Here is a 23,649-nt window from a genome sequence, read left to right as displayed (position 1 = left end):
TCCATATTTACAAAATCAGGCCAAAAAATCCATTTCATGGGAATTCAATGATGTAGCTGGTTTATCTGAATTTCTCTGGTGTGCACACTGGAAACTCAAAGCATGACTCTATATTGTACTTTTGTAATGTACAATTATTACTATGGAGAGCAGCGATGGAGATGTTAGTCTTTCCTTCTCCATCCCCCTTGCCCTGGTGCCTGTGAAACAGAGCATCCCCATGGCAACAGCAGCAGCTGGTCCCTAGATAAGAGGAGCTGGAGCCGGCCAGCAGCAGCCACTGCCGCAGAGAAGCCAGGCCCAGCTTCGGTGAGCACACACGCCCTCCCTGTCTCTCGCCTTCGCTTCCCTGCATCTGCACCGATTGGTAAGTGCTTCAGATTTTTACTCCAAGAACTTTTGTGGTGAGAAAAGCAAGTTTCCAGTAAGTTACTAGGACAAAGAAGGCTGTAGCTGGTGGCACTGGGTTGTGCTTTATGGAGCAAGGCTAAGCTGGGGCTGAGTGGAGAGCAGAAAAAGTTACCACTTTCAAGTCATTCTTCCAAGGGAGGGAAACGAGTCCTGTAAAAGCCCGAATCCTCACAAACTCATTTGCAAAGTTTCAAGATGAAGTTGGTGTATCTGCATATTCACACAGGATAGAGAGGTTTCTCTTCCAAGGCTGGGGAAAGTACAGAAAGTATGCTTCTCAAAACACATTCTCCATGCCCTACTTTAAGTCAGTCTCTCCTCCAGGAATACTGCCAATTTAGGTTTTCTAAATGAACAAATCTGATTTTAAAAGATGGTACTTTTTGACCTGAATTCAATCCTCTGGTTAAAAAGAGGTTTGACAATGAATATGTATTTTACATAGCCAGAGGGTACATTAACGAGATACCACATAGGCTGTGGATACAACCTTCTACCTTTTTATTCTATCAAGTAAATCAAGACCTGATTACTTTGGGGGATATTCTTCAGAATACCGTAGAGTAAGCTAAGTGTCAGCTCGCTTCTGAGAATCAGTTTTATTTTGTTCCCAAGACTTAGAAATGGGTATTCTGCGGTTGGTTTTTGTCTTGAACTATTCTCATCTCATTACCAGCTTCAGAGAAGGCCAGAGATGGGATAAGGAGATAATTCTGATGGATCAATTTAGATAGACATATAATCACAAACAGAGGACTGAAAGATCCAGGAAAGCCCCTCACACTCATGAAAGTGTCAGTGTGCAGGACCTGGGCTTGGGGCTCCATACACATTCTATGGTTAATACTCTCAACAACCCTGGAGAAGAGCCAGCCGCTATCTTCCCCCATTCGGCAGATTTGAAAACTAAATTTTTGAGAGAACAGATAACTGTCCCAAGTTCACCCAGCTTGAGAGTGGTACAAGCAGCCAAACATTGGCTTCTACCTTATATTGACTCACAGTATCCAATCTTACAGGTGAGAGGAATTTTCTTCCCATAAGTTAAACCACACATTCTCACATCCAACTGAGAAAACTGCTCAATGATAAGAGAAAAGACAAAAAATCCAGACCAGCTTCTGACCACACACTGAACAAACTAATGTGTTTCAGCTCCGCTGGTGTGCCTGCCTTTCCGCAATGTAGTGGGGTCCCTTTTCTGGCACCCAGTTCCTTCCCCCTTTCAGTTCCTGTTCTCAAAAGAGAAGGTGACCTTTGTCATTAACAATCCCTGTGTATTGTGACATCAATTTACATATTGCTGCTGTTAGTGGTATTTGCATCTACAAGTGTCTTTCTGTGAAAAGAAAGGTTTTGTCCCTTGTGAAAAGGAAGGTAAGGATTAGTAAGAGGAAGTTACAAGAGTTTAAAATCTGAAATCCTGAAATCCTTTCTCAAACCCTGAAATCATATCTCTTGGTCTCTTGCATGCTATGCTGATTACCTACATTCTGTCAAACAACCACCACCAGAAGAATAATTCAGATCAACAATCTTTCATTCTCTAATTAAGAAATCTGAAACATTTTGAAAACCAAAAGGTTTGTTGTTAAGTTCAACACAAACTCATTTGGTAGCAAAGCCTGACCTGAAAGAATGTGAATTTTTTGTGGTTTGTCTTTATGTCACTTAGTGTGAATATTCATAGTTTTGCTGCAGAAATAATGGATGTGATTGCTGGTGCTCCTTGAGACCCCTCTAGAGCTGTTATATAATTTAAACAGTCCTGATTTCCACAGCACATTTGGCTCCAGGCTTGTCACAAGGGTGGGTGGCCAATATTTCAATGACAGTAGCAGTCCACGTCTCTGTGTGAGTGTTAGAATTCAGAGCCCACACTGAACCAATAAGTGGCAAGAGGATGTTAAAAAGGTCACAAGTCTTTGTAGTAGACACAGTTTATGAAAACACCCCCAAATGTGAAGTAATAGACAACAAGCCTCTCTGGAGGCCCTAGCTTTTTGGTTGAATTCTGAAGATGCAGAGGACCAACTATGTAGGCATGAAAGAAAGAGCTGGTGTCTTAGAAAGTTCCCAAGTTACAGGGAGATGATGAAACCTTCCCTGGGCAGCCCAACAAGTACAGCATCCCTTTATGACACCTGCTTGGGGTAGAGACTGAATTAAAGAGAGGAAGGCATGGGTAGAGTCAGGAATAGAAAACGGAAATATTCCATTTCCTATGTCAAGAATTAGACTGGCTCATGTCTTAAAACAGCTCACTCATAAAGAGCGCCCCTTCTCACTGAGGATAGAAATGGAGAGTGAGTTGGGAGATGGGGTCATTACACTAACAGGCTACAACAATTATCGATAAGCCAACACTAAACTCCAAACGTCTTTCCCCTCCACCTACTTGTTCTTTTCTTTGTGTGAAAAATTTCTCCTAAGAAGTCCATAATGACATCATTCATGATGAAAGTATCTTCTAACCCCATAAGCAAAACACATCCTTCACAGCATGGGATATTTTTGTAATGTAAAATCCCAGATCTGGAAATTGTCTCTCCGCCCCTTAGCAAACACTCTTGCTGGTTCACCACCATCATTCTTTAAATCACACTGATTTGAAACAGTGTTGTTTCTCCCATAGACAAGATGAGCTATGCTGCGGAGGAAGCATGTGTCAGTTTTGTGATGAATCACTGGTTTCCCTCACCTTGTCCAGGGGCCTCTGACATATTTGATTATTCAATTCATCGGCCAGAGGCAGGCTTTCTTTTTCTAGTCTGGTGCTACCATAGCTGCTTTGCTCATAGGAGGCCTGGACCTCCCATGGCTCAGCATCTGCAAGAAAAGTTCAATTGCTTTTTAGAATCTTTTCATTACACAATGGCTCTTCCTTAGCCAAAAATCTAGCGTGGTAGATAGACAACATTACATAAAAATAGCTGCCACTTGGATTATGACTACATTATGCTAAGCATGCAGCTATGCTATTTCATCTTCACAGTTACTCCACCCAGTAGGTATGATTATCTCTATTTTACAGATGAGGAAACTCAGGGTAACCTCAGGGGACAGAGAGGGACATATGTTTCTGGGTGCGAGACTGTGTGGGCACCACAAAGATGTTAGCCTTTGCAAATTTTATTATAGCAGACTTAACTTGTGGGGAGAGGGGGCCAAAATGATTCTATTACATTGGGCTCCATTCACTCTCACTACATCTTTAAGATTTAGCAACTTCATCGAAGTCATATAGCTTTTTAGTTTAAGAGCTGAGATTTAAACTAGGTCTATTTGACTCAAGAATCCAGATTCAAAATAAATAATGTGCTATTAGGCACATAAGAACAGCCACAGGATCCAAGTAAAAAAAAGTCTTACCTTTCAAGAGTTGGGGAGAGGAGAAAGGTACTAATACCAGATAGGACCTTCAGTAGATAGTAAGTGCCTGGCTTCAAATGATTACTCTAAGTGTTTTACTGATGGTAGATCATTTCAACATTTTTGAGCCTCAGTTTCTTCTTCTGAGGAATGAATATTTTCAACAGATCCCCTATGGGGTAATTTTCAACATAATATGTATGACTGGGCCCATGACTCCGCCTGAAGAGGAGGATAATTGGTTGAATAGGAACATAAGACCATATCTGATGCTGCCTTGAGACCTCGGCACTCATCCTGAGTGATGTTCCCATGGCCCATCCAAACTAACAGCATACTTCCTGATGGTCGCAGGGAGTTGACAATCTCTATACAAACACTGAAAACAATGGTCTGAATTGATTTCTGCTGAAGTCACTCAGTACAATCAGTCTGCACAGAGTGACACTAAAAGCCGTGCTCAAGTGATCAGTTAATAGCTCCATCTGCTATCCAGTGATCTCAGCACACAGAGGAAGAGACCCTCCCGCCTTTTCAGAGAAGACTGGTTTATTCCTCAAAAGGCAACAGAGTTGAACTCATTTTATGAGCTTGAAACATTAGCACAACTGGTCTGTGTGTTCATCTGCATGCTGGTTGTCAAGAAATCTCAAAAGAAAAGAATTGGTTGGGTGATTTTAATCTTATTTATTCCTTCCCCACCACTCTTGCTATGGTAGGACATGAGTAATAAATGATCTAAAAAGAACTCAAGATACAGAATCTAGCCAGGCTCTAATGAAGATTTTCTATAAATCTCAGCTAATGCATTTCTCCTTCAGACCTGACACATATCCATTCTGGATTTCCACTGCTCCTGGGCGACGGCTATAACTAATAGCTCTGGAAAGTTCAATGAACTTTCCAGGAAAGATGGAGGGTGGGGAGTGGGACAGATTTGTTCTCACGTCTGGAATCCCTAGGGAGAAAATAAAGATCTATCCAAAATCCAGATTTTCTCCTACCATGTTTCTACCACCATCATAACGTGGATGGGGAGGTAGTCTCCTTACTTCATACAATAGCTGTAGAATGTAATGATAAAAAAAAAAAAAAAAAAAAGCAAACAAGCAAAAAACCCACAACAGAAGCCTTATTCAATTCGGGTTCAAAGGATTCATTTTATTTTGAAGAGACTCAGGTGTCTAATGGAAGTCAGCAGGACTGGACCTGGATATAGCCTTGGCTATTTAATAGATGACTAAATTAATTAAATTTTCTGAGACTCTGTCTCCTCATCTGTGAAGTAGACATAATCCTACTTTGCAGAATTCAACAGAAAAAACATAGGCAAGGTTTAAGCATGATTTTCTGTGACTCTCAGCTAATTCACTTCACATTCAGACTTGACAATTGCTCATTCTGAAACTCTCAAAGTGTCTCTGAGAGAGGGCAAATATTGGACATCTGATACATGACAGTTATGAATAAATCTGTCAGTGTGAAAGTGGGGGGGTTCATTTTATTTTGGCTTAAATCTCAAGTTTAGAGTTTCTAATAGCCAAGTTTAAGAAGCACACATAAAGAAACAGGATTGGATTGGGAACACAATAGCAGGTGCTCAACAATTGTATTTACTTAGTAAATGAATGAATGAATGAATAAATAGAGCCATACTTATTAACTGTTTTTTTATACTTCCTTAGTGCTAGAGAAGAAATACATCCACCCGCCCTCCTTTGATGATGTCCACTGAGCAAGTGCAGCCACTGGAACTCTCAGAAGACAGACTGGACAACCTAGACCCTCGCTGCAGCCACTTAGGTAAACAAATGATCCATTGTGAATGTCAGCGGTGGAAGTCAGAAAAGAGGCGTGTCAGCCATGCGGTTTGCAGGCAAGTCAGAGATAGCCCCCCCGAAACCTGATAGTCTGTGCCTTCTGGTGACAGCCAACACCAGATGGGCAGGCAAATAGCCATGGGTCTGTGGGGTCTGCCATGTAAATACTAGCTGAAGCACCAGTAAGAAGTTCATTAGACAGAGAGAGAGAAAGAGAGAGAGAGGAAGCATTGTCCTCTTTTTCTGGGTCTGACAGAGTCCCAGGCACAGCATTTTTGAGGCAAAAATGGAATGTGTCGGTATAGCTTGTTTCCAGTATTTCCCGACACACTTATACCCCTTGTGCAGTGCCAATAAAATATTTCAAATATCTCTCTTTGCCTATCAAGACAGAATTTTAAATAGCCTTTTTCTGCTGTATTGTCAATCTGTTTCCTTTCCAGAACTGACTTTTTGCATAACCTTTGTAATGAAAATACCAGAAACATTTCTGCCTCTACCCATTTCTAAAAATGAGACACTCAGACTTTTGATGGATGGGCCTTTTGCATATTCATAGCCTTTGTCTATGCCTCGCCTGGTTATGACTCCCCCCTCCTCTACCCTCTCCCCATTTGCCATCAAGATATTTTATGTTCAAGATTTCTCCAAAAATGGGGAAAAGTGCAATTGAAGTAAAAGTCAAAATTAAAGCAAATGGCTGTGCACTGAGCAGCATCCTGGGGCTGAACTGTAGCCCATGACAGGTTTGTACCTCCAGAGACCTACAGCAGGGCAGTACCCATTCAGAGCAGCATTCATTTATTCAACACATGACTATGGCATGTAAAATATTGGGGAAAGATTAACTGTGCTATGTGGCAATAAACTTTTAAAATTGTGTTTGCAGCCAGGCATTAAGATATATAGTCCCAAGAGGCTGGGTTTAATCCTGATACCATAACCTGCCAGCAGTGTACCTCTCAGCTTTTTACCTGGCTTTCTGAGCCTCAGTTTCCTCATCTTCAACATGGAGAAAAGAGTATAACACCGTTGTAGACTTAGCATGAGAACTCAATGAGATCATATGTTCAGGGATAGTATTCATATTTAACAACTGATAAAACATAGGCATTGAAAAATCAGAAAAGGTGTAATAAATGAATGAATAACAGAGTTTGCATCTAGACACGCCAAGGTTTAAGACATTTAATCCTCAACATTTTAAGGAAATTTACCCAAATAGTTTTTAAATAAGAAAGAGAGAAGGAAAGAGAGAAATTTACCTGAATACTTTTTAAATAAGAAAGAGAGAAGGAAGAGAAGGAAATGAAAGGGAAGGGAAGGAGCTAAAATATCCAATTACTCTTTTAAAATTTCTCCATATTTATTCATATCTGTAGATCTAGCCAAACTATATCCAGGCCATAGTTAGAGTGTCCAAAGAAGACAAAAAGCTTCACTGTCTTGTGGCTTCTTTGAATCCTAACAGAATAGTTCCTTATACAAAATATATTCCAGTTTATTCATCAATCATTCATTCAACAAATATTTATTAATTGCTGCTGAAGAGTTGAAAGATAAGGCACCTGTCAGTAAAGAGGTCAGAGAAGACATATGCAGAAATAATAACTAGATCATCTTTTAAATATGTTACTTGAACAAAAATGCTGTGGATATTAAGAAAATGAGAAAGAACACTCAGGACTGGAGTTAATACAGATAGATTTATGAAGATGGGAAGCTTTCCCTTAAGTTTAGTGGAAGGTTACAGGGTGAGCAATGGCCAGAGTGAATATTTTGGGACATCTGAAATATATCAACTGTACCAGATGCTTTGCAAACATTAACAATTTTAGCTCTCTCTCTCAAACACACACACACAGATTTAATATTAATATTATCTCCACTCTAAATATTGAGAGAATATTAAAGTTTCTAGAAATGAAAATCCAAGTTCTCAGAACTAGGAAATGATAGGAGTCCATGTTTGAACTCAGATCAGCTTGACTCCATTTAAACATTCAACATCCATTTATTGGAGGGAGAGGCAATTAAGAATAAAATTACAAAAACACTATAATCCTTAATCTCCAGAAAGTATGTGTCTGGAGCCGGGGGGTAAACCATTATGAAACAGTGAACCATTGCTGAAACAATGACAGCGAAGCCCAAGGCAGAACAACACAAAGGATAGAGGAGTAAGAGGGAGCAGAGGAGAGACTTGAATGGGCAGGATTCACTACCCGTAACGACTTCTGATAGACTCGATGTAAAAGCCAGGCTTCAAAGCTCTGGTGGTAATGCAGAGGATTGAGAAAAATAAATAAATGAGTTAGAAGACAGTAGGATCTTGAGTTAGTTTGGGCAAACAGGAGGGTTACAAAGCCAGGAACAGTGAAAAGACAAATACAAAACCCCAGGTCTGGATTACCAGGAGGATGAGACAGGCACAATGATGAAGGCAAGTGAGAAATTCACTGAGGACCGAGGGAACCCTTCTAAGATCGAGGGAGATTTAGGTTCCATACTGGCCTTTGGGGTCTCCAAAGAGAGCAAGTCTTGAGCAAAAAGAATGGAGGCGCGTTTAGCAGAGAGAACCTATTCTCCCATCAGAAAGTTAACTCAAACCCACTCCGTGGCTTGCCGGACCGTATTTTTTAAGTTTTTCTTTGCCTCGGTGATCCATCCATTTGAGTTTCCTTAATTTGGGGTTTTACAGCAGTCTAGTTTTTGATTTTGTTACGTGAATTTATGCAAGGCTAATAAAGTCCTTTGTGGAACAGGCCGCAATAAATAAACACTTTTCCTTTTCAGGCCAAATCACCTCTGCCTTGTCGTCAAGTGCAATTAGGAACCAAACAGTTTGTGACTGGATCCTTAATCATGTTATATTATTGATTTCTTTGTATCCTGTCAAAATTAGATGATCTTTCAGACCAGTTCATTAAGGACTGTGATCTCAAAAAGAAGCCTAGAAAGGGAAAAAATGTACAGGCCACCCTGAATGTTGAGTCAGACCAAAAAAAACCAAGGAGGAAAGATACACCGGCGCTGCACATCCCACCTTTCATACCAGGTAATGGACAAAGTCATCTGCACAGCTCTAAAGGAGAACCACTTGCCACTAGGTTGCATTGGTCATACACATTTTTCCTTAAGTATTCAGGTATTTTAAAGTAATTTGTGCACTCCCTACCTCTGTATCTCTGTATTAGTTACAATATAGCAAGCTGCTATAACATTTAGATACATTCTAAAATATTAGAGGCTTAATAAAATAAAAGTTTATTTTTTTACCTACCAATAGTGAAACCATGGGGTGGGGAGGCAAGCTTTGCTCCAAAGAGTCATTCAGGGACCCAGTCTCATGTGTTTTGACATCATAAACACATGGTGAGCAAAGTCACCTCAAGCGTCCACAATCACGATGAGTACCAAGGTCTAGCAGGCATGGGAGGTAGACAGGGTGGAGGATTGACAGGGAGATTTATGTGAACCAGGGCTTCATCAGTCACGAGGCCTCCGCAGACAATGAGGTAAGCTGGGCAATGGACCCAGCTCAATGCTCAAGAGAAGAGCAAAGCAGTCTGGTGAACAGCTAACATGTCTCTGTAACACCCTTGGATGTGATACGTGACATTCTCTTATTCTCAAAAGTTTTGCCTTGTTTTGCTTTCTCTTCTCCCTCCCTCTTGGTCACTAATTTACTGTCATCTCTGTTCACAACACACCTTGAGGGTTGCAAAACAAATGAAACATAGATCTTTCTGGGAATGATCTTTCAGTTTTCTAAGAAATAACAACAGCACATAATAGCTGAAATATGCAGTAAGAAGTGACATCATAAGGGAGTTCTTAAAAAGGACTGTTGGAGCTCAGTGTGGGTAGTGAATTGTGGAAAATTTTATGCAAGAGGCTGTTTTTAGAGAGCTACTCAATGATGGAGAAAAATTTCACTGTAGCATAGAGGTGAGAAAGCAGGAGGGTGGAGGTATCAGGGTGGAAGTGTGAAGATGCAGCTTGCAATACATCAGATGAAATCCTCTGGCTGAAGAGGGTGAGATTTGGAGGCAGAAAAACTTGGGCTCAACTGCTCTGTGACACCTATGAGCTGTAATACCCTGGGCACATTTCTTTGCCTGACTTCCCTCAGCTTTGTAATGGTGGCCATAATACTAAATTCCTCAGGGTTTTAGTGAGGCTAAAATAAAATCAAGCATGCAAAACCTTTTGTATAGACAAGGTTCCTAGTGGAGCCTCAATAAATACTAATGCTTCTTATGAAAAGACTTGCTTTATTAAAGTAAGTTTGGAAAGCTATATTGACTGTCTTCACCAGATGTCTATAAATATGCAGTCCTCATATATTAGGATATATGTATTTGACCCTGTTTCTCTCTGTGTTCCCCTAACCATGCAGGTGTGTTTTCAGAACATTTAATTAAAAGATACGATGTTCAAGAGAGACATCCAAAGGGCAAAATGATCCCTGCTCTTCATAACACTGACCTGGAACAGAAAAAGCCAAGGAGAAAAGACACACCTGCCCTGCACGTGTCCCCCTTTGCAGCAGGTAAAAAAGCTGGTGCAGGGCATTTGCAGGGGGTGACGGGGACAGGTCAAGAGCCTTACCATCTGGAGGTCCCCAGGGCCTGGCCATTGTCCTGCTCCAGCAAGCTGCGTTGTCCTGAAGTGCTCTGGGGAGAAGCCACACTCAGTGCTACCTTTTAGGTTTATCTCTACTAGTAGCTCCCCAGGGGCTGATCTGGGGATGGGAAAGGGTCAGAGCATTACTCATGCCTCAGCAGAGCTGGTTGAATTCACTGAGCCAACAGAATAGAAATGTCAGTGGGTCCTTGAAAAGAGCTGGAATGCCCTCCTCCCCAAAGGCTTCCACGGATTTTGCGTCGTATGGCTGGTTCTCCTGAGATACTTGGACTAATTGGCCAAATCCTCAAAATGAGAGACAGAAAAAGAGATGCAGAAATATGGATAGCTATCTTAATGTGTGTCAAATCAAACAAAAAAAAATCATACTGAACTATGAGCACAACCCCAGTCTGTAAAGGAGCTGCTCTGTGAGATATAGTTCTTGGTTCTGAGAAGTGCAAGTTGGGGAATAAGACATGTATATTCACAGCTAGAGTATGACTCTGTGTGTATGTGTGTATTTTATACAGATTGTTGTGGGAGTGACAGAGGGGAAAATATGCTAATGTTTATTGAGATCCTACTAGATGTTAGGCACTCAGTTTGTCATGTCTCATGGATTTTTTTTTAAATTTTATTATTATTATACTTAAAGTTTTAGGGTACGTGTGCACAACGTGCAGGTTTGTTACATATGTATACATGTGCCATGTTGGTGTGCTGCACCCATTAACTCATCTAGTCTCATGGATTTTTATAAATTAACTGACTAATGTAATAGAGAGGCTATTATCTCATTTTACAGATTAAGAAACAGAGAATTTAATTAACTTACTCATCTGCTTTAAAGTCTTATGTGGATAAAATTGATAGATGGCTAATTGGTTGGATCAAAGATGAGATAACTAGATGGATAAGTGAACAGATAAAATTATGATCAAGATCAAACACTAAAGTGTGGCAGAATTGGGGCTCAAACCCAGGTCTATCTCACCTTTGGGCAGTTTTTCACTGATCTGTGCTGTGGTTTAGAATTTTAGCATTATAGGAATAGAAGAAACGCTCTGGGGAGAAGATAAAATTTGGCTATTGTTATAAAACCATATTTCCCCACTGTTTCATTTAATAAAGAAAAAAATTGAGAAAACAGCTCAGAAGAAGACATCATGACAAAAACAGTCAGGGACTTAAGATCCCCAGCCACGTTAGAGGTTCTGGTTCTATGCTCCATGGGATTTGTGTTCTCTGCATTTCTGTCCTTGTTCCTCCACCTCTTCTCTTCCCACCTCCAATTACCTCTATCTATCCCGTCGTCTTCACCACTTACCTGTATACCAAGATGAATGGTGGGTTTATGACCCCATCTAGTCATGCCAGGGACAACTCTCTCTCAGTTTCTTTCACACACACACATTCCTACATACCAGCTTTTCTTTTTTTCTTTTTTTTTTTTTTGAGATGGAGTCTTGCTCTGTCACCCAGGCTGGAGTGCAGTGGCGCGATCTGGGCTCACTGCAAGCTCTGCCTCCCGGGTTCAAGCCATTCTCCTGCTTCAGCTTCCCGAGTGGCTGGGACTACAGGCGCCCGCCACCACGCCCAGCTAATTTTTTTGTATTTTTTGTAGAGGTGGGGTTTCACCGTGTTAGCCAGGATGGTCTTGATCTCCTGACCTCATGATCCACCCACCTCGGCCTCCCAAAGTGCTGGGATTACAGGCGTAAGCCACCACGCCCGGCCTAGTATACACGCCAGCTTTTCTAAGCACTGACTACATGCAAGCTTCTGAGATCATGCACATATGCTAAAAGTACAAGGAGTTTAGGACATGCAGAAGTCTAATCTTCAAACTGTCTTCATTCTTTTAACAAATATTTACTGAGTACTTGTCATGTCCTGGGCTCTGTTCTAGGCAATGGTACAGGAAGAAAGTCAATAACGATATAGATAAATGCATAATAGAAAGTCTGCTAGGGATAAATGCTGTGAAGAAAATAAAGCTAGTTAGATGAAGAATGGGAGATAGAAATTGCTTCTTTAGATTTCCAAGGTGCACAGAAAACCCTTTCCAAGGCAGGGATATTTAAGCAGAGACCTCAGGAAAATGTGGGTGTGTCATGGGGGTAACTGAGCAGAGTATTTGAGGCAGAAAAGACAAATCCAAGAGTCCTAAGGCAGTGATGTCTTTGGCTTTTGCTCAGTCAATATTTATTGAGTGCCTACTATGTGCCAGGCACAGCTCAAGTGCTGGGCATACACTGGAAAACAAACCCCAAAGAAAAAGTTCTTGCTTTCATGGTGTTTATATTCTAGGTGGGAGAGATAATTAAATATTTGGTGCTAAAGCAGGGAAAAGGAGGTTTCTCTAAAACTGACAGTCAGGCAAATTGGACATCAGAAGATGACTTGCTCAGAAAGAGGAAAGGTTGTGAGGACTGCCTTTATTACTTCCCTGGGCAGGATATGTTGGCCCTCAGTAACATCCTGCATCAGCCAGTACCTCATTTAACACTGAGTCAACTGCGATGGCCCATCACAGCTCTCTTACTTCACTGGGACATGAAGGGTAAAACTGTTCCTGTTTTCTAAGAGAAAGGGGAGCAAGCCAGCACAGTATCCCAGTGAAAGGGCCTTCACAGATGATTTTTTGGCAGTATTCTGTCTTCTTTCAGAACAGTTTTAATATTGGTCACGGAGTCCAGAGATCTTGGAAGAACTAATTTAAGAATAATAGACAACAGTCACAATTTGTTAAGTTTGACCGCTTCCCAAGGGAAGAAGGAATTGTTTACATGGTGATATTTCCATACTAGCGGTTTGCAGTGTTAATGGAATATAGGCCTACCTCATTCCATTTCTCTTCACTTTTTTGTGCTTTTCAGATATTGGTGTTCTTTTTTTTTTTTTTTTAACCAAATTGGATGTTTGTGGTAACCGTGCATCTAGCAAGTCTATTTTTCCAGCAGCACCATTTTTTCAATAGCATGTGTTAACTTCATGTCTCTGTATCACATTTTAGTAATTCTTGTACTGTTTAGAATTTTATTATTATTATCATTATTATATCTTTTATGGTGATCTGTCATCAGTGATGTTTGATGTTACTATTGTAATTGTTTTGGGGTGCCACAAACCTCACCCATATAAGACTGTTAACTTAATCTATAAGTGGTTAATGCGTTCTGTCTGCTCCACTGACAAACCGTTCCCCCATCTCTCTCCCTCTCCTCTGGCTTCCCTATTCCACGAGACATAAAGATACTGAAATAAGGCCAGTCAGTAACCCTACAGGGGCCCCTAAGTGTTCAACTGAAAGGAAGAGTTGCACATCTCTCACTTTAAATCAAAAGCTAGAAATGATTAAGGTTAGTGAGAAAGGCATGTTGAAAGCCAAGATAGGCTGAAAATTAGGTCTCTTGTACCAACCAGTTAGCCAAGAACCAGGTTGTGAATGCAAAGGAAAAGTTCTTGAAGGAAATTAAAAGTTCTACTCCAGTGAACACAGGAATGATATGGAAGTGAAACATTCTTATTGTTGATACGGGGAAAGTTTCAGTGGTCTGGATAGATTACACCAGCCATAACCCTTCCTTAAGCCAAAGCCTAATCCAGGACAAGGTCCTTACTCTCTTCAGTTATATGAAGGTTGAGAGAGGGGAGGAAGCTAGTAGAGAAGAAAAGTTTGAAGGTAGCAGAATTTGATTCATGATATTTAAGGAAAGAAGCCATCTCCCATAAAAGTGCAATTTGAAGCAACAAGTGCTGATGTAGAAACTGCAGGAAGTGATCCAGAAAATCTAGCTAAGATAATTGGTGAGAGTGGCTACACTAAACCGTAGTTTCTTAATGTAGATGAAACAGCCTTCTATTGGAACAAGATGCCATCTAGGCCATTCATAGCTGGAAAGGAGATGTCAATGCCTGGCTTCAAAACTTCAAAGGACATGGCCGGGCGCGGTGGCTCATGCTTGTAATCCCAGCACTTTGGGAGGCCAAGGCGGGCAGATCACAAGGTCAGGAGATCGAGACCACAGTGAAACCCCATCTCTACTAAAAATACAAAAAAATTAGCCAGGCGTGGTGGCGGGCGCCTGTAGTCCCAGCTACTTGGAGAGGCTGAGGCAGGAGAATGGAGTTAACCCGGGAGGCGGAGCTTGCAGTGAGCTGAGATTGCGCCACTGCACTCCAGCCTGGGTGACAGAGCGAGACTCCGTCTCAAAAAAAAAAAAAAAAAAAAAAACAAAAAACAACAACAAAAAAACAAACTTCAAAGGACAGGCCAACTCTCTTGTTAGGGTATAATGCCCCAGTGACTTTAAGTTGCAGCCAATGCTCATTTACTATTCTGAAAATCCTAGGGCCCTTATGAATTATGTTAAATTGAAGCTGCCTGTGTTCTATAAATGAAACTACAAAGCCTGGATAAAGGCATACATGTTTACAGCATAATTTACTGAATAATTTAAGCCTACTGTTGAGACCTACTGCTCCAAAAAAAGACCCCTTTCAAATTATTACTGCTCATTAACAATGTACCTCATCACCCAAGAGCTCTGATGGAGGCACACAAGGAGATTAACGTTGTTTTCATGCCTGCTAATGTAGCTTCTATTCTGGAGCCCATGGATCGAGGAGTTACTTCGACTTGCAAGTCTTGTTACTTAAGAAATACATGTTTTGCAAACCTAGAGCTGCTATAGATAGTGATCCCTCTGATGGATCTGGACAAAGTAAATTGAAAACCTTCTGGAAACAATTTAGTATTCTAGATGCCATTAAGAACATTTGTGACTCAAGGGAGGAGGTCAAAATATCAAAAATAGCAGGAGTTTGGAGGAAGTTGATTCCAACCTTTATGAATGAGTTTGAGAGGTTCAAGACTTCAGTGGAGGACGTAACTGCAAATGTGGTAGAAATAGCAAGAGAATTAGAATTAGAAGTGGGGCCTGAAGATATGACTGAATTGCTGCAATCTAATGATAAAATTTGAAGGGATGAAGAGTTGCTTCTGATAGATGAGCAAAGAAAATGGTTTCTTGAGATGAAATCTACTACTGGTGAAGATGCTCTGAACATTGTTGAAATGATAACAAAGGGTTTAGAATATTATGTAAACATAGTTTATAAAGTAGCAGCAGGGTTTGAAAGGATTGACTCGATTTTGAAAAAAGTCCTGCTGTGAGTAAAATGCTCTCAAGCAGCACCACATACTAGAGCAAAATCTATTGTGAAAGGAAGAGTCCATCAATGCAGAAAACTTCACTGTCGTCTTAAGAGATTGCCACAGCCACCTAACCTTCAGCAACCACCACTATGATCAGTCAGCAGCTGTCAACACTGAGGCAAGCCTCTCTAAGACTCAGTGAAGACTCAGATAATCATTATCATTTTTTAGCAATAAAGTATTTTTAAATTAAGCTATGCTCATTATTCTTAAAGACATAATGCTATTTCACATTTAGTAGGCTACAGTATAGTGTAAGCCTAACTTTTATGTGCACTGGGAAACCCAAAAATTTGTATGGCTCTCTTTATTGTGATACTTGCTTTATTACAGTGATCTGGAAGAACCTGCAAGATCTCTGAGGTATGCCTGTAATAAAATTTTTTAGAAGTCCTGCAAAAGGAATCATTTTGACTTTGTATAACCCAGATCTGATCTATTTTCCATGGAACATTTTTTGGCACTACCTATTAGTCTTATTAGTTTAGTCATTCTATAGGTTATGCTATGATATGGGAAATTCTGCCTTAGAATTGTGATATGGCTTAAATCAACTTTTCGCCCTTTTTTTTTTCTTTTTGCCTCTACCAATAGATTGTTGTTCCCAAATAAGACGAGAAGAAAATAGAAGCATGGGCAGGGTCACGTGTTTTCAGACTTGCTAGGAAGGAGCAGAGCTAGACAGGGTGGTGCAGAGCATGAGGAGTAATGGAGAAATGGTCCAAGGACCGGGGGAGGCTCTGAACCTCCCTCATCTGTGTTTCTCATAGGTTAAGTTAGATCCTACCTAGGTTAATCCTCTAATCTATCACATGTTTTCCCTCAAGCTCTGCCTCTGTCCAGGTCCCAGTTACCTTTCAGTAGTCAGCCAGCTCAAAGCCTCTGCTATCAGACCCCTTCAGGTCCAAAATGACTCTTTTGTATTCTTAACTAACTCTGTATTAATCACAGCATACAAATACGCAAAACTTTGTCATCTCTTTTAGTATTGTCTTTATTCTTCTTGTTGCCTGTGTTGTCACTGCTGTTTAAATTGACTTACATCAATAACTTGCATGATGAATTCATGAGGAGTGGCTGTGACCGCCTTATGTTTCTGGTATTGATCTTGATATCTAGTCCAATCATCTCTACATAGTAATACTCACTACATATATGCCGGTTTGATGTTTTATCTGGCAATCACAATTTTGCAATACCTGATGGAGACTGATTATTTTCTGTTCGTGCTTGTATCTGTTTTTATTGAAGACCTTCTGGGAGAAGACTTGGTAGAGATACAAAAATATTTATGGGCAGGGAGCCATCCTAGTATAGAAGATTGAACATGGGCTTTAGATTCACAAAGGTCTAGGTTTCATCACTGGTTCTGCTCCATACTAGCTTTGTGACTCTGGACAATTAACATAAACTGTAAAATCTTTCTTCATTTTGCCCATAAATCTAAAAGGGGACCATAAATATGTCTCCCAGGGCTGTTAACACAATTAAATAAAGTACATCAACCACTTGGCAGAGTTCTTGGCTATCAAAAACTCTCAACAAATGTTAGTTCCTTCCATTCTCTATTCAATCTTATATTCTTTGAGAGAAATCAAACCATTTCTGAAGGTGAGAATTGTCTAAGCCACAGCATTTTACTTCTCTGTATAAACCTGCTGATTCAAGGAACATCCTAATGGGTTGAGCTCTGTTTACCTGGCATGAGTGCTGCCTACATCCCAATATCTACATCCTAAGAGTAGCTTCCCTATTGAATCAAAAATGTTTATCAAACAACACAGAGTAAACAAGAGTTGGGGGTGGGGAGGGGGAGAGGCTGTATAGCCATAGCCTCTGTATACATTATGGAATTCCTTGAATCAGCAAATCTCTATATCATAAGTAAGTGCAGTTACAGATATTGTGTGATTCTAGCTTTCATTAGCATATTAGCTGAAGTACTTTATTTTTGAAGTGCTTTTTAGTAGCTAAAGATTTGGCAGTAATCGAAATGGTAGTTAAGCTGATAAGGACAGAGCCTTTGGCAGATGTTCAGAAGGACTCACATTGGTTCTAATAAGGGTGTTGAGAGAAACTCACAGACAAATACACTCTGGAGACATCTCCTCTCATTAGCCCTTGGCAAGTGAAAACTGGACAAGGATCCAGTCTCTCTTCTAAATCTATTGCTAACTACCTTCACTTCCCTTAGTTAATGAGCTTACTTGATAGGTTCCAACTGCAAGCACAGCCCTTCAAAGGGGTCATCTCAAGCTTCTCTGCCAGACCCAGGCTTGCTCCCAGCTGAGCCTATGGTTGCCAGGGGCCCTCATCTCAGTGACTGCATGGCAGAAAGCATTGGTTCTGACTAGTCAGATCTGGGTAACCAAGGCCTGCTTAAGAGTGAAAGAAGTCTTATTAGAGGTTTGTTGCAAATGGAACCATGAAAAAGGAATAATGAGGCTGGAAGCATTGAAGAGAATCCTCCTGGAAAATTGTCCATGAGCTGTGAACATTTGGGCAGTTTGGGACATCGAAGATCAAAATCCTGTACTTCTACACTAGAAAGGGATCAGGATGTCCATTGAAAGTGACACATCTTCTGTCTTGCTGGGAATAGAACTTTCTCTCTAGTGTGATTTATCGGAAGAGGTGGTGTCCTAGCCCTGGCTCCCTGAGACCACAATGTAATGTGCATGAGCTATTTTAGATGGTGCTCTGGGTGGGATTGTGTTCTAAAACAGCTTGCTTCAAAGCTGATTGGCCCTTGGAGACTTTGGACTGGCAGTCTTGGTCTTAAAACCCACTAAGCTCTTACAAGCAGCCAAGTTCCCTAAACTGTATAGAGAGAGTACGAAGGGAAGGAAATGACATTTGCTAAATCCCTACTGCATTCTAAGTCTTGTGCCTGATGTTAGCATATCCTTAGAGAATCTCATGGTTCAATAGGGGAGAACGATGTATTGTCCAATGATTCCTACAATATGAAATATGCTGTAACGGAGGTTCATGTATGTTGTGGCTACAGCCACAATGTAGGCCTAAGTCTATTTGGGGACATCACACACTGTGGAAGATACAAATTACTTTTTCTCCAATCTTACTGGTGAATAAACTGAGGTTCAGATAGGTTAAGTGAGTGCTCAAGGCTTAATGATCACCATAGGCAAAGCTTTCTGGCTTCAGGGTCTGCATATTCCTTTAAGGGTGCACCTCTGCTTCCCCTGAAAGCATGAGGGTCAGAAGGAGGTTAAACCAGACCAATGCTTCCCAAACTCAGGCCATCTTCATGTCACCAAAGCATGAGGAACAAGAATGCAGTGGTGACATGTAGATACTCCTGATTTAAGGCTCATCCTAAGCAATGATATCCATGAAATCAAGATTTCTATGAGCTACCACATATTTTTTCATTATAAGACATTAAAATTAATTCTTAACTATATTAATACAAAATGCTGGTTCACCCTCTACTTGAAATTATCTCCTGTGCTCCTGTGGACAGACCAGCCTACTTTGAGAAGGGCTGGCTGTGATGATTTAACAGACTTTTCTTATTCCTGAAATCCCAGGAACTTTTGGGGGAGTCAGAGAGGAGCAGATTCATATATGATTAAGTTTCCAGGGTACCAAAAGTAACCAGAAAGTTGATCTGGATTTGGGAACTTAAAGGCTCTTGCCCACTTTGAATCAACTCAATTTTGGCTTAATGTGAAGAGATATCAAGCAAGGAAGGATGGAAAATTTTGGGGCTCAGCATAGCTAACTCTATGTTCTCCTGCCATGCTAGCCTTAATTCCGAACAGAAATCCAAATCTCTATGCAGCTGGTGTATGAGAAATATCTCCCACTGTGTTTCGTAAGTGATTTATGCAAAAGCTGTAGTTTCAGCCAGACTCTTGAAATTGTTTTCCTCCTCCAATAAATACCAGCTAATTGGTAAAGAACCCATGTGAACAAACTAGGAACTGAAACAAATGAATAGTCATTAAGATCAACACATAGTTTTCATTAATTTACTGCTGTTGAATGGAGTCCAGTGTGGTAGAAAGGCCTCTTGTGGTGCACAGCTTCTCTTTCTCAAGTGTAGATCTTTAGGAAATGCTTCATGGACTGGAAGGCGTCTCATTATGAGAAGGAAGGAGGCAGTGTGAGGCAGTGGTGGGGAAGCTGGCTGGAGTGGGATGACGGGGACCATGGAGGACTGGCCTTCCATCGCAGCTTCCTTTGACCTTTCATTAAAATGACCTTACTTTACACATCACAGGATGAGCAGAATCATGTGGCCCTTCTTGGCTGGTCCTTTCTGGGGTGATCAGTCCAGAAAATTGTGCTCAGACTTCTGAATTTCACAGACCAGTAATTTTTTTTTTTTTTTTTTTTGAGAAGGAGTCTTGCTCTGTTGCCCAGGCTAGAGTGCAGTGGTGTAATCTCGGCTTACTGCAATCTCTGCCTCCAGGATTCAAGGGATTCTTCTTCCTCAACCTCCCGAGTAGCTGGGATTACAGGTGCCCGCCACCATGCCTGGCTAATTTTTGTGTTTTTACTAGAGATGCGGTTTCACCATGTTGGCCAGGCTGCTCTCTAACTCCTCACCTCAGGCAATCCACCCACCTCGGCCTCTCAAGGTGCTGGGATTATAGGCATGAGCCACCATGCCTGGCCCAATAAATTTTTAAAACAAAATAGTGTGGAGCCCAACATAGGAACAGCAACTTTTTATTTTGCTTTATAAGGTTGCATTTTAAGAACCTTCTAACATCTCTAAACTTTCATAAAAGAAAGGATAGTTTAATCCCCAAAAGAAGGAAAATAATCTCAAAATAAAGAACAGCTTTTAAAAGTGTAGGCATACAGCTGTATGAAAAGCTCAGTACACTTTCCTTATTTTCTCATTTTGCTCTGAATCGTGTGAACGTCATCACCTCCTGGCACAGTACTGACATTTGGAAATGGCATGTCCAGAGCCTGAGCTCAATATTTCCCTGGATGTAGTAAAATGCTTTTAAGTTTGACTTCCTGAGGCTTACCAGTTCTTTTCAAAAGGAAAATAAACGAGCAAATATTGAAGGGAAAGGAAAAGCCGACATTTAGTTGCTCTGGGTTAAACATTGTGACATATATCTTATTTAATTGTCACAATAACCCTTTATAATAATTGTTACTGTCCTCATGTTATATTGAGAAGATTTCGGTGTGAATGTGTTTTCTGGCCCAACACAAATTAAGTGAGTGGCAGAACCGTGAGTGCAAAGAAATTGGTTACTTTCCATCCCACCATGCTGCAAGCTTAGGAGCAGAACTTAGGGAAGAGGATGAAGGTTGCCTCTGACTTCCAGGTGGTGCATCCCTTTGTAACCAGAATCGTGTCCTCATTGAGCACCTCTGGGAAACCTAGATAAAGCCACCCAGCTCCTTCTCTGGGTTGGCACTTTTAGCAGCTAGCCTTGTAGACACTAAGAGGTTTCTGGGTTGCCATGCTCCTTTGTACTGTGTCTATCTGCAAGATTGCCTAATGTTTTAATTAGAGGCACTTAATTGCAGGTCTGTGCTTTGTTTTGCAGGTGTGACATTGCTCAGGGACGAGAGACCCAAAGCAATCGTGGAAGATGACGAAAAGGATGGTGACAAGATAGCTATTTAAAGATAGTTCCCCTGAGACCACTTGTAAATAGGTTAGATTGGTTCCCTGTGGTGACCTAGAGAAAAAATAGACTTGTTTCTGCTCTCATTTTTGTCATCGTCTGACTTTAAGATTCAGACACCTTCTCCCCAGGAGATGTATGCCATCAAATTGCCAGTCACCTCTTTGTCTCTCTCTTCTTTCTGAGTATGGTTTCTATTCTGTGTTTTGAATTTTTATTTTCTAATGCAGTGGAAAAGAAACAGATCATCCTAAATGAGGAGGTAACAGAGAAAGCACTGGGGTTCGGTTTCTGCATCTTCTGGATCAATTCATGGAGCAGAGATCGTGGATTACATGGGCTCCTTCTTGGTTTTTGCTGCTGGGCAGGACTTGACTTAGCATCATCCAAGCACCAGTCCAAGTGGGGTTCCCCATTGCCAGTTAGAGAGGTGAGAATGTTTGGACTCTAACTCACCGGTCGCTTTGGAGACAAAGGTCTTTTATTTCTCCTGTTCTATCTTAAGAGTCCAAATGTCTCTGGTGATGTTCCTAAGATGCTTGTCCCAGATACTCTAAGTGTGAATGTATGAACTGGGGGAGTCAACCCAGCCCACCATGCCTTGGCTGATGATACCAGAGGCAGAGAGTGCTGGTCTGTCTGGGAAGCTTAGCAATGTATCTGCAAATTTATTTTTGTTTTTAAAAATATTTCTTAAACATGCTGTCCCAATATTTGTGAGCTGTGTCACAAGTGAGTCATTATCAATGGTAGATAAAATATCAATGTTTGTGATGAATTTACTTTAAAAAAATTAAGGTCAATGAAAGCCATTCTGTTATTTTTAGCATTCTCACTTATTTAGACTCTATTACACTTTCTTGGATGAGAGGGGAGAGTGTGGTGTTAGCTAGTGTGCAGAGGTCTGTATATTGTCCTTGCCCCAGCTTGCAATCTGTGGACGCCCAGGGGAAGGCATACAGGCCTCATCCACCAGGCAATAGACAGGAGAGAGGTGAGAACTATTTTTAGAAGGAGGAAAAGTAGATACGCAAATTGTCACAAGAGTGATAATTTGTTAGCTCTGTATGTATGCTGGTTCCAAATGTTTAATCCCTTCTGTCTTTCTGTTCTCACAAAGATGGAAAAGATGCAAGAGCTTGCCGGAAATAAAGCTACATCTATCCACATCTCTGTCCTTGTGCATTTCTCCTAAGAATACCCAGTTTACTCACAATTACGAAGAGCAGAGGTTGCAAAAGAGACTCACAAAGTTTTGCTTTGTTTTGCTTTTGTTTTTGTTAGGCCTGCAGAGATTTTAAAATGTTTGAATTTGCTATTAATATTTAACAATCCAGTCAGGAGAAGTGATGTAAAATTCTGGATTTCCAGATTCTCTTAGAAAAATATCTCAAGACCTGTCAATTTTGGGCCTGATTAGAATCATGGCAGCATCAGCTGGAACTGAGTACAGGATGCCCATTTTAGAAGGAGCAAGCATTCCCGTTTGCCATATGCCCCACCTGGAGTATATCATCCATTGACTCTAGTTTGGAGTCCCCTTAGTGAAGATGCATGTTGTAATCCTAATGATCTCATCTTTTCGATTCCAGCACTCCATGCTCTGCTCCCACTTCTGATGCCCCAACCACAGCTTTGGGTAGAGGGGAATAAAATTGTGGCCGGGTGCTGGTTAAGGCATAATTGGTGAAGGAGGGCACCATAAAGTCTTCACAAAACCAAAAGCAATTACAGGTCTATGGATAAGAGGATAGTATAACCACCAGCAGCAAGGTTTACAAAGGGATCTTTACTCAGAAAACACAGTCTCACCTCATCCTATCAGATTTGCTGTATGAACACAGAGTATACCTGCAGCCATGTCTGCAGAGATGCTCGATAACTTCTGAGGCTACTCTGAAAACCTTCATCATTACTGACTTCCTGGGTTAAGGTAGAAAGTAGACCAGCTGTTGTGGAAATAAAAGCCTTGGGTCTAACTTCAACTATGTGATGCCAAGCAAGCCCCTGGAACTCTCTGAGTCTGGTTCTTTATCTTGAAAATGAGGATAATAATTCTTACTTTGCCTTGTTCATAATTTGAGAATTAAGTAATATAATGGATGGCAAAGAGCTCCATAAGCTAAAATGCCCTATCCAACTGTAACATAGGATAATTTAAAGACGCCTTCAGAGTTTGCACAGTATTTTTTCTATTGCCAAATCCCCATTGCCTGAGTATTGAATGGGCAGCAATTATGAGACTCAACTCACAGCATCTGAAAGACTTCAAGTAGGGGGATCCCATCAATTATATTGCCTTAAATGAAAGACCAGACTTTGTAATAGAGTCTCAATCTTAAAAGAGCATAGACAGAGTGGTGAGAGGCAAAGCCAGACAAAACATAACCAACCCTGGATATCGCTGGGTGACTTGGGTGGAAGCCAAACCTCCCTCACTTCTTTTGTCCCCTGAGGACTTTTTCTGGCCAGGTAAAGTAGAAATTTCATGATTAGCATTATATTTCAATTAAAATAGTTCTCAGAGCATTGTGAACAACTTCCCTCCAAATGAATAATAGTTACA

The 23,649-nt window shown here is 40.9% G+C and overlaps 1 protein-coding gene across 2 annotated transcripts; it reads left to right on the top strand.

Annotated features, from left to right (window-relative positions):
• Positions 1–275: 275 nt before the first annotated feature.
• Positions 276–22,250, top strand: PPP1R17 (protein phosphatase 1 regulatory subunit 17). 2 transcript variants are annotated; one of them, XM_032758385.2, is made up of 5 exons: positions 276–367; positions 5,469–5,586; positions 8,509–8,661; positions 10,006–10,158; positions 21,003–22,250. In XM_032758385.2, the coding sequence occupies exons 2-5, from the start codon at positions 5,505–5,507 to the stop codon at positions 21,080–21,082; spliced, it is 468 nt and encodes a 155-aa protein (XP_032614276.1). In that variant the 5' UTR covers positions 276–367; positions 5,469–5,504; the 3' UTR covers positions 21,083–22,250. The 2 variants fall into 2 exon arrangements, with proteins under 2 accessions (XP_032614276.1, XP_032614277.1); XM_032758386.2 differs by lacking the exon at positions 8,509–8,661.
• The last annotated feature ends 1,399 nt before the right edge of the window (positions 22,251–23,649 follow it).

This window comes from Hylobates moloch, unplaced genomic scaffold (assembly GCF_009828535.3).
Source record: "Hylobates moloch isolate HMO894 unplaced genomic scaffold, HMol_V3 SCAFFOLD_1, whole genome shotgun sequence".
In the NCBI taxonomy this organism is placed as follows: Eukaryota; Metazoa; Chordata; class Mammalia; order Primates; family Hylobatidae; genus Hylobates; species Hylobates moloch.
The sequence above is the reverse complement of the archived record's forward strand: the minus strand, read 5'-3'. Positions and strand labels throughout refer to the sequence as shown.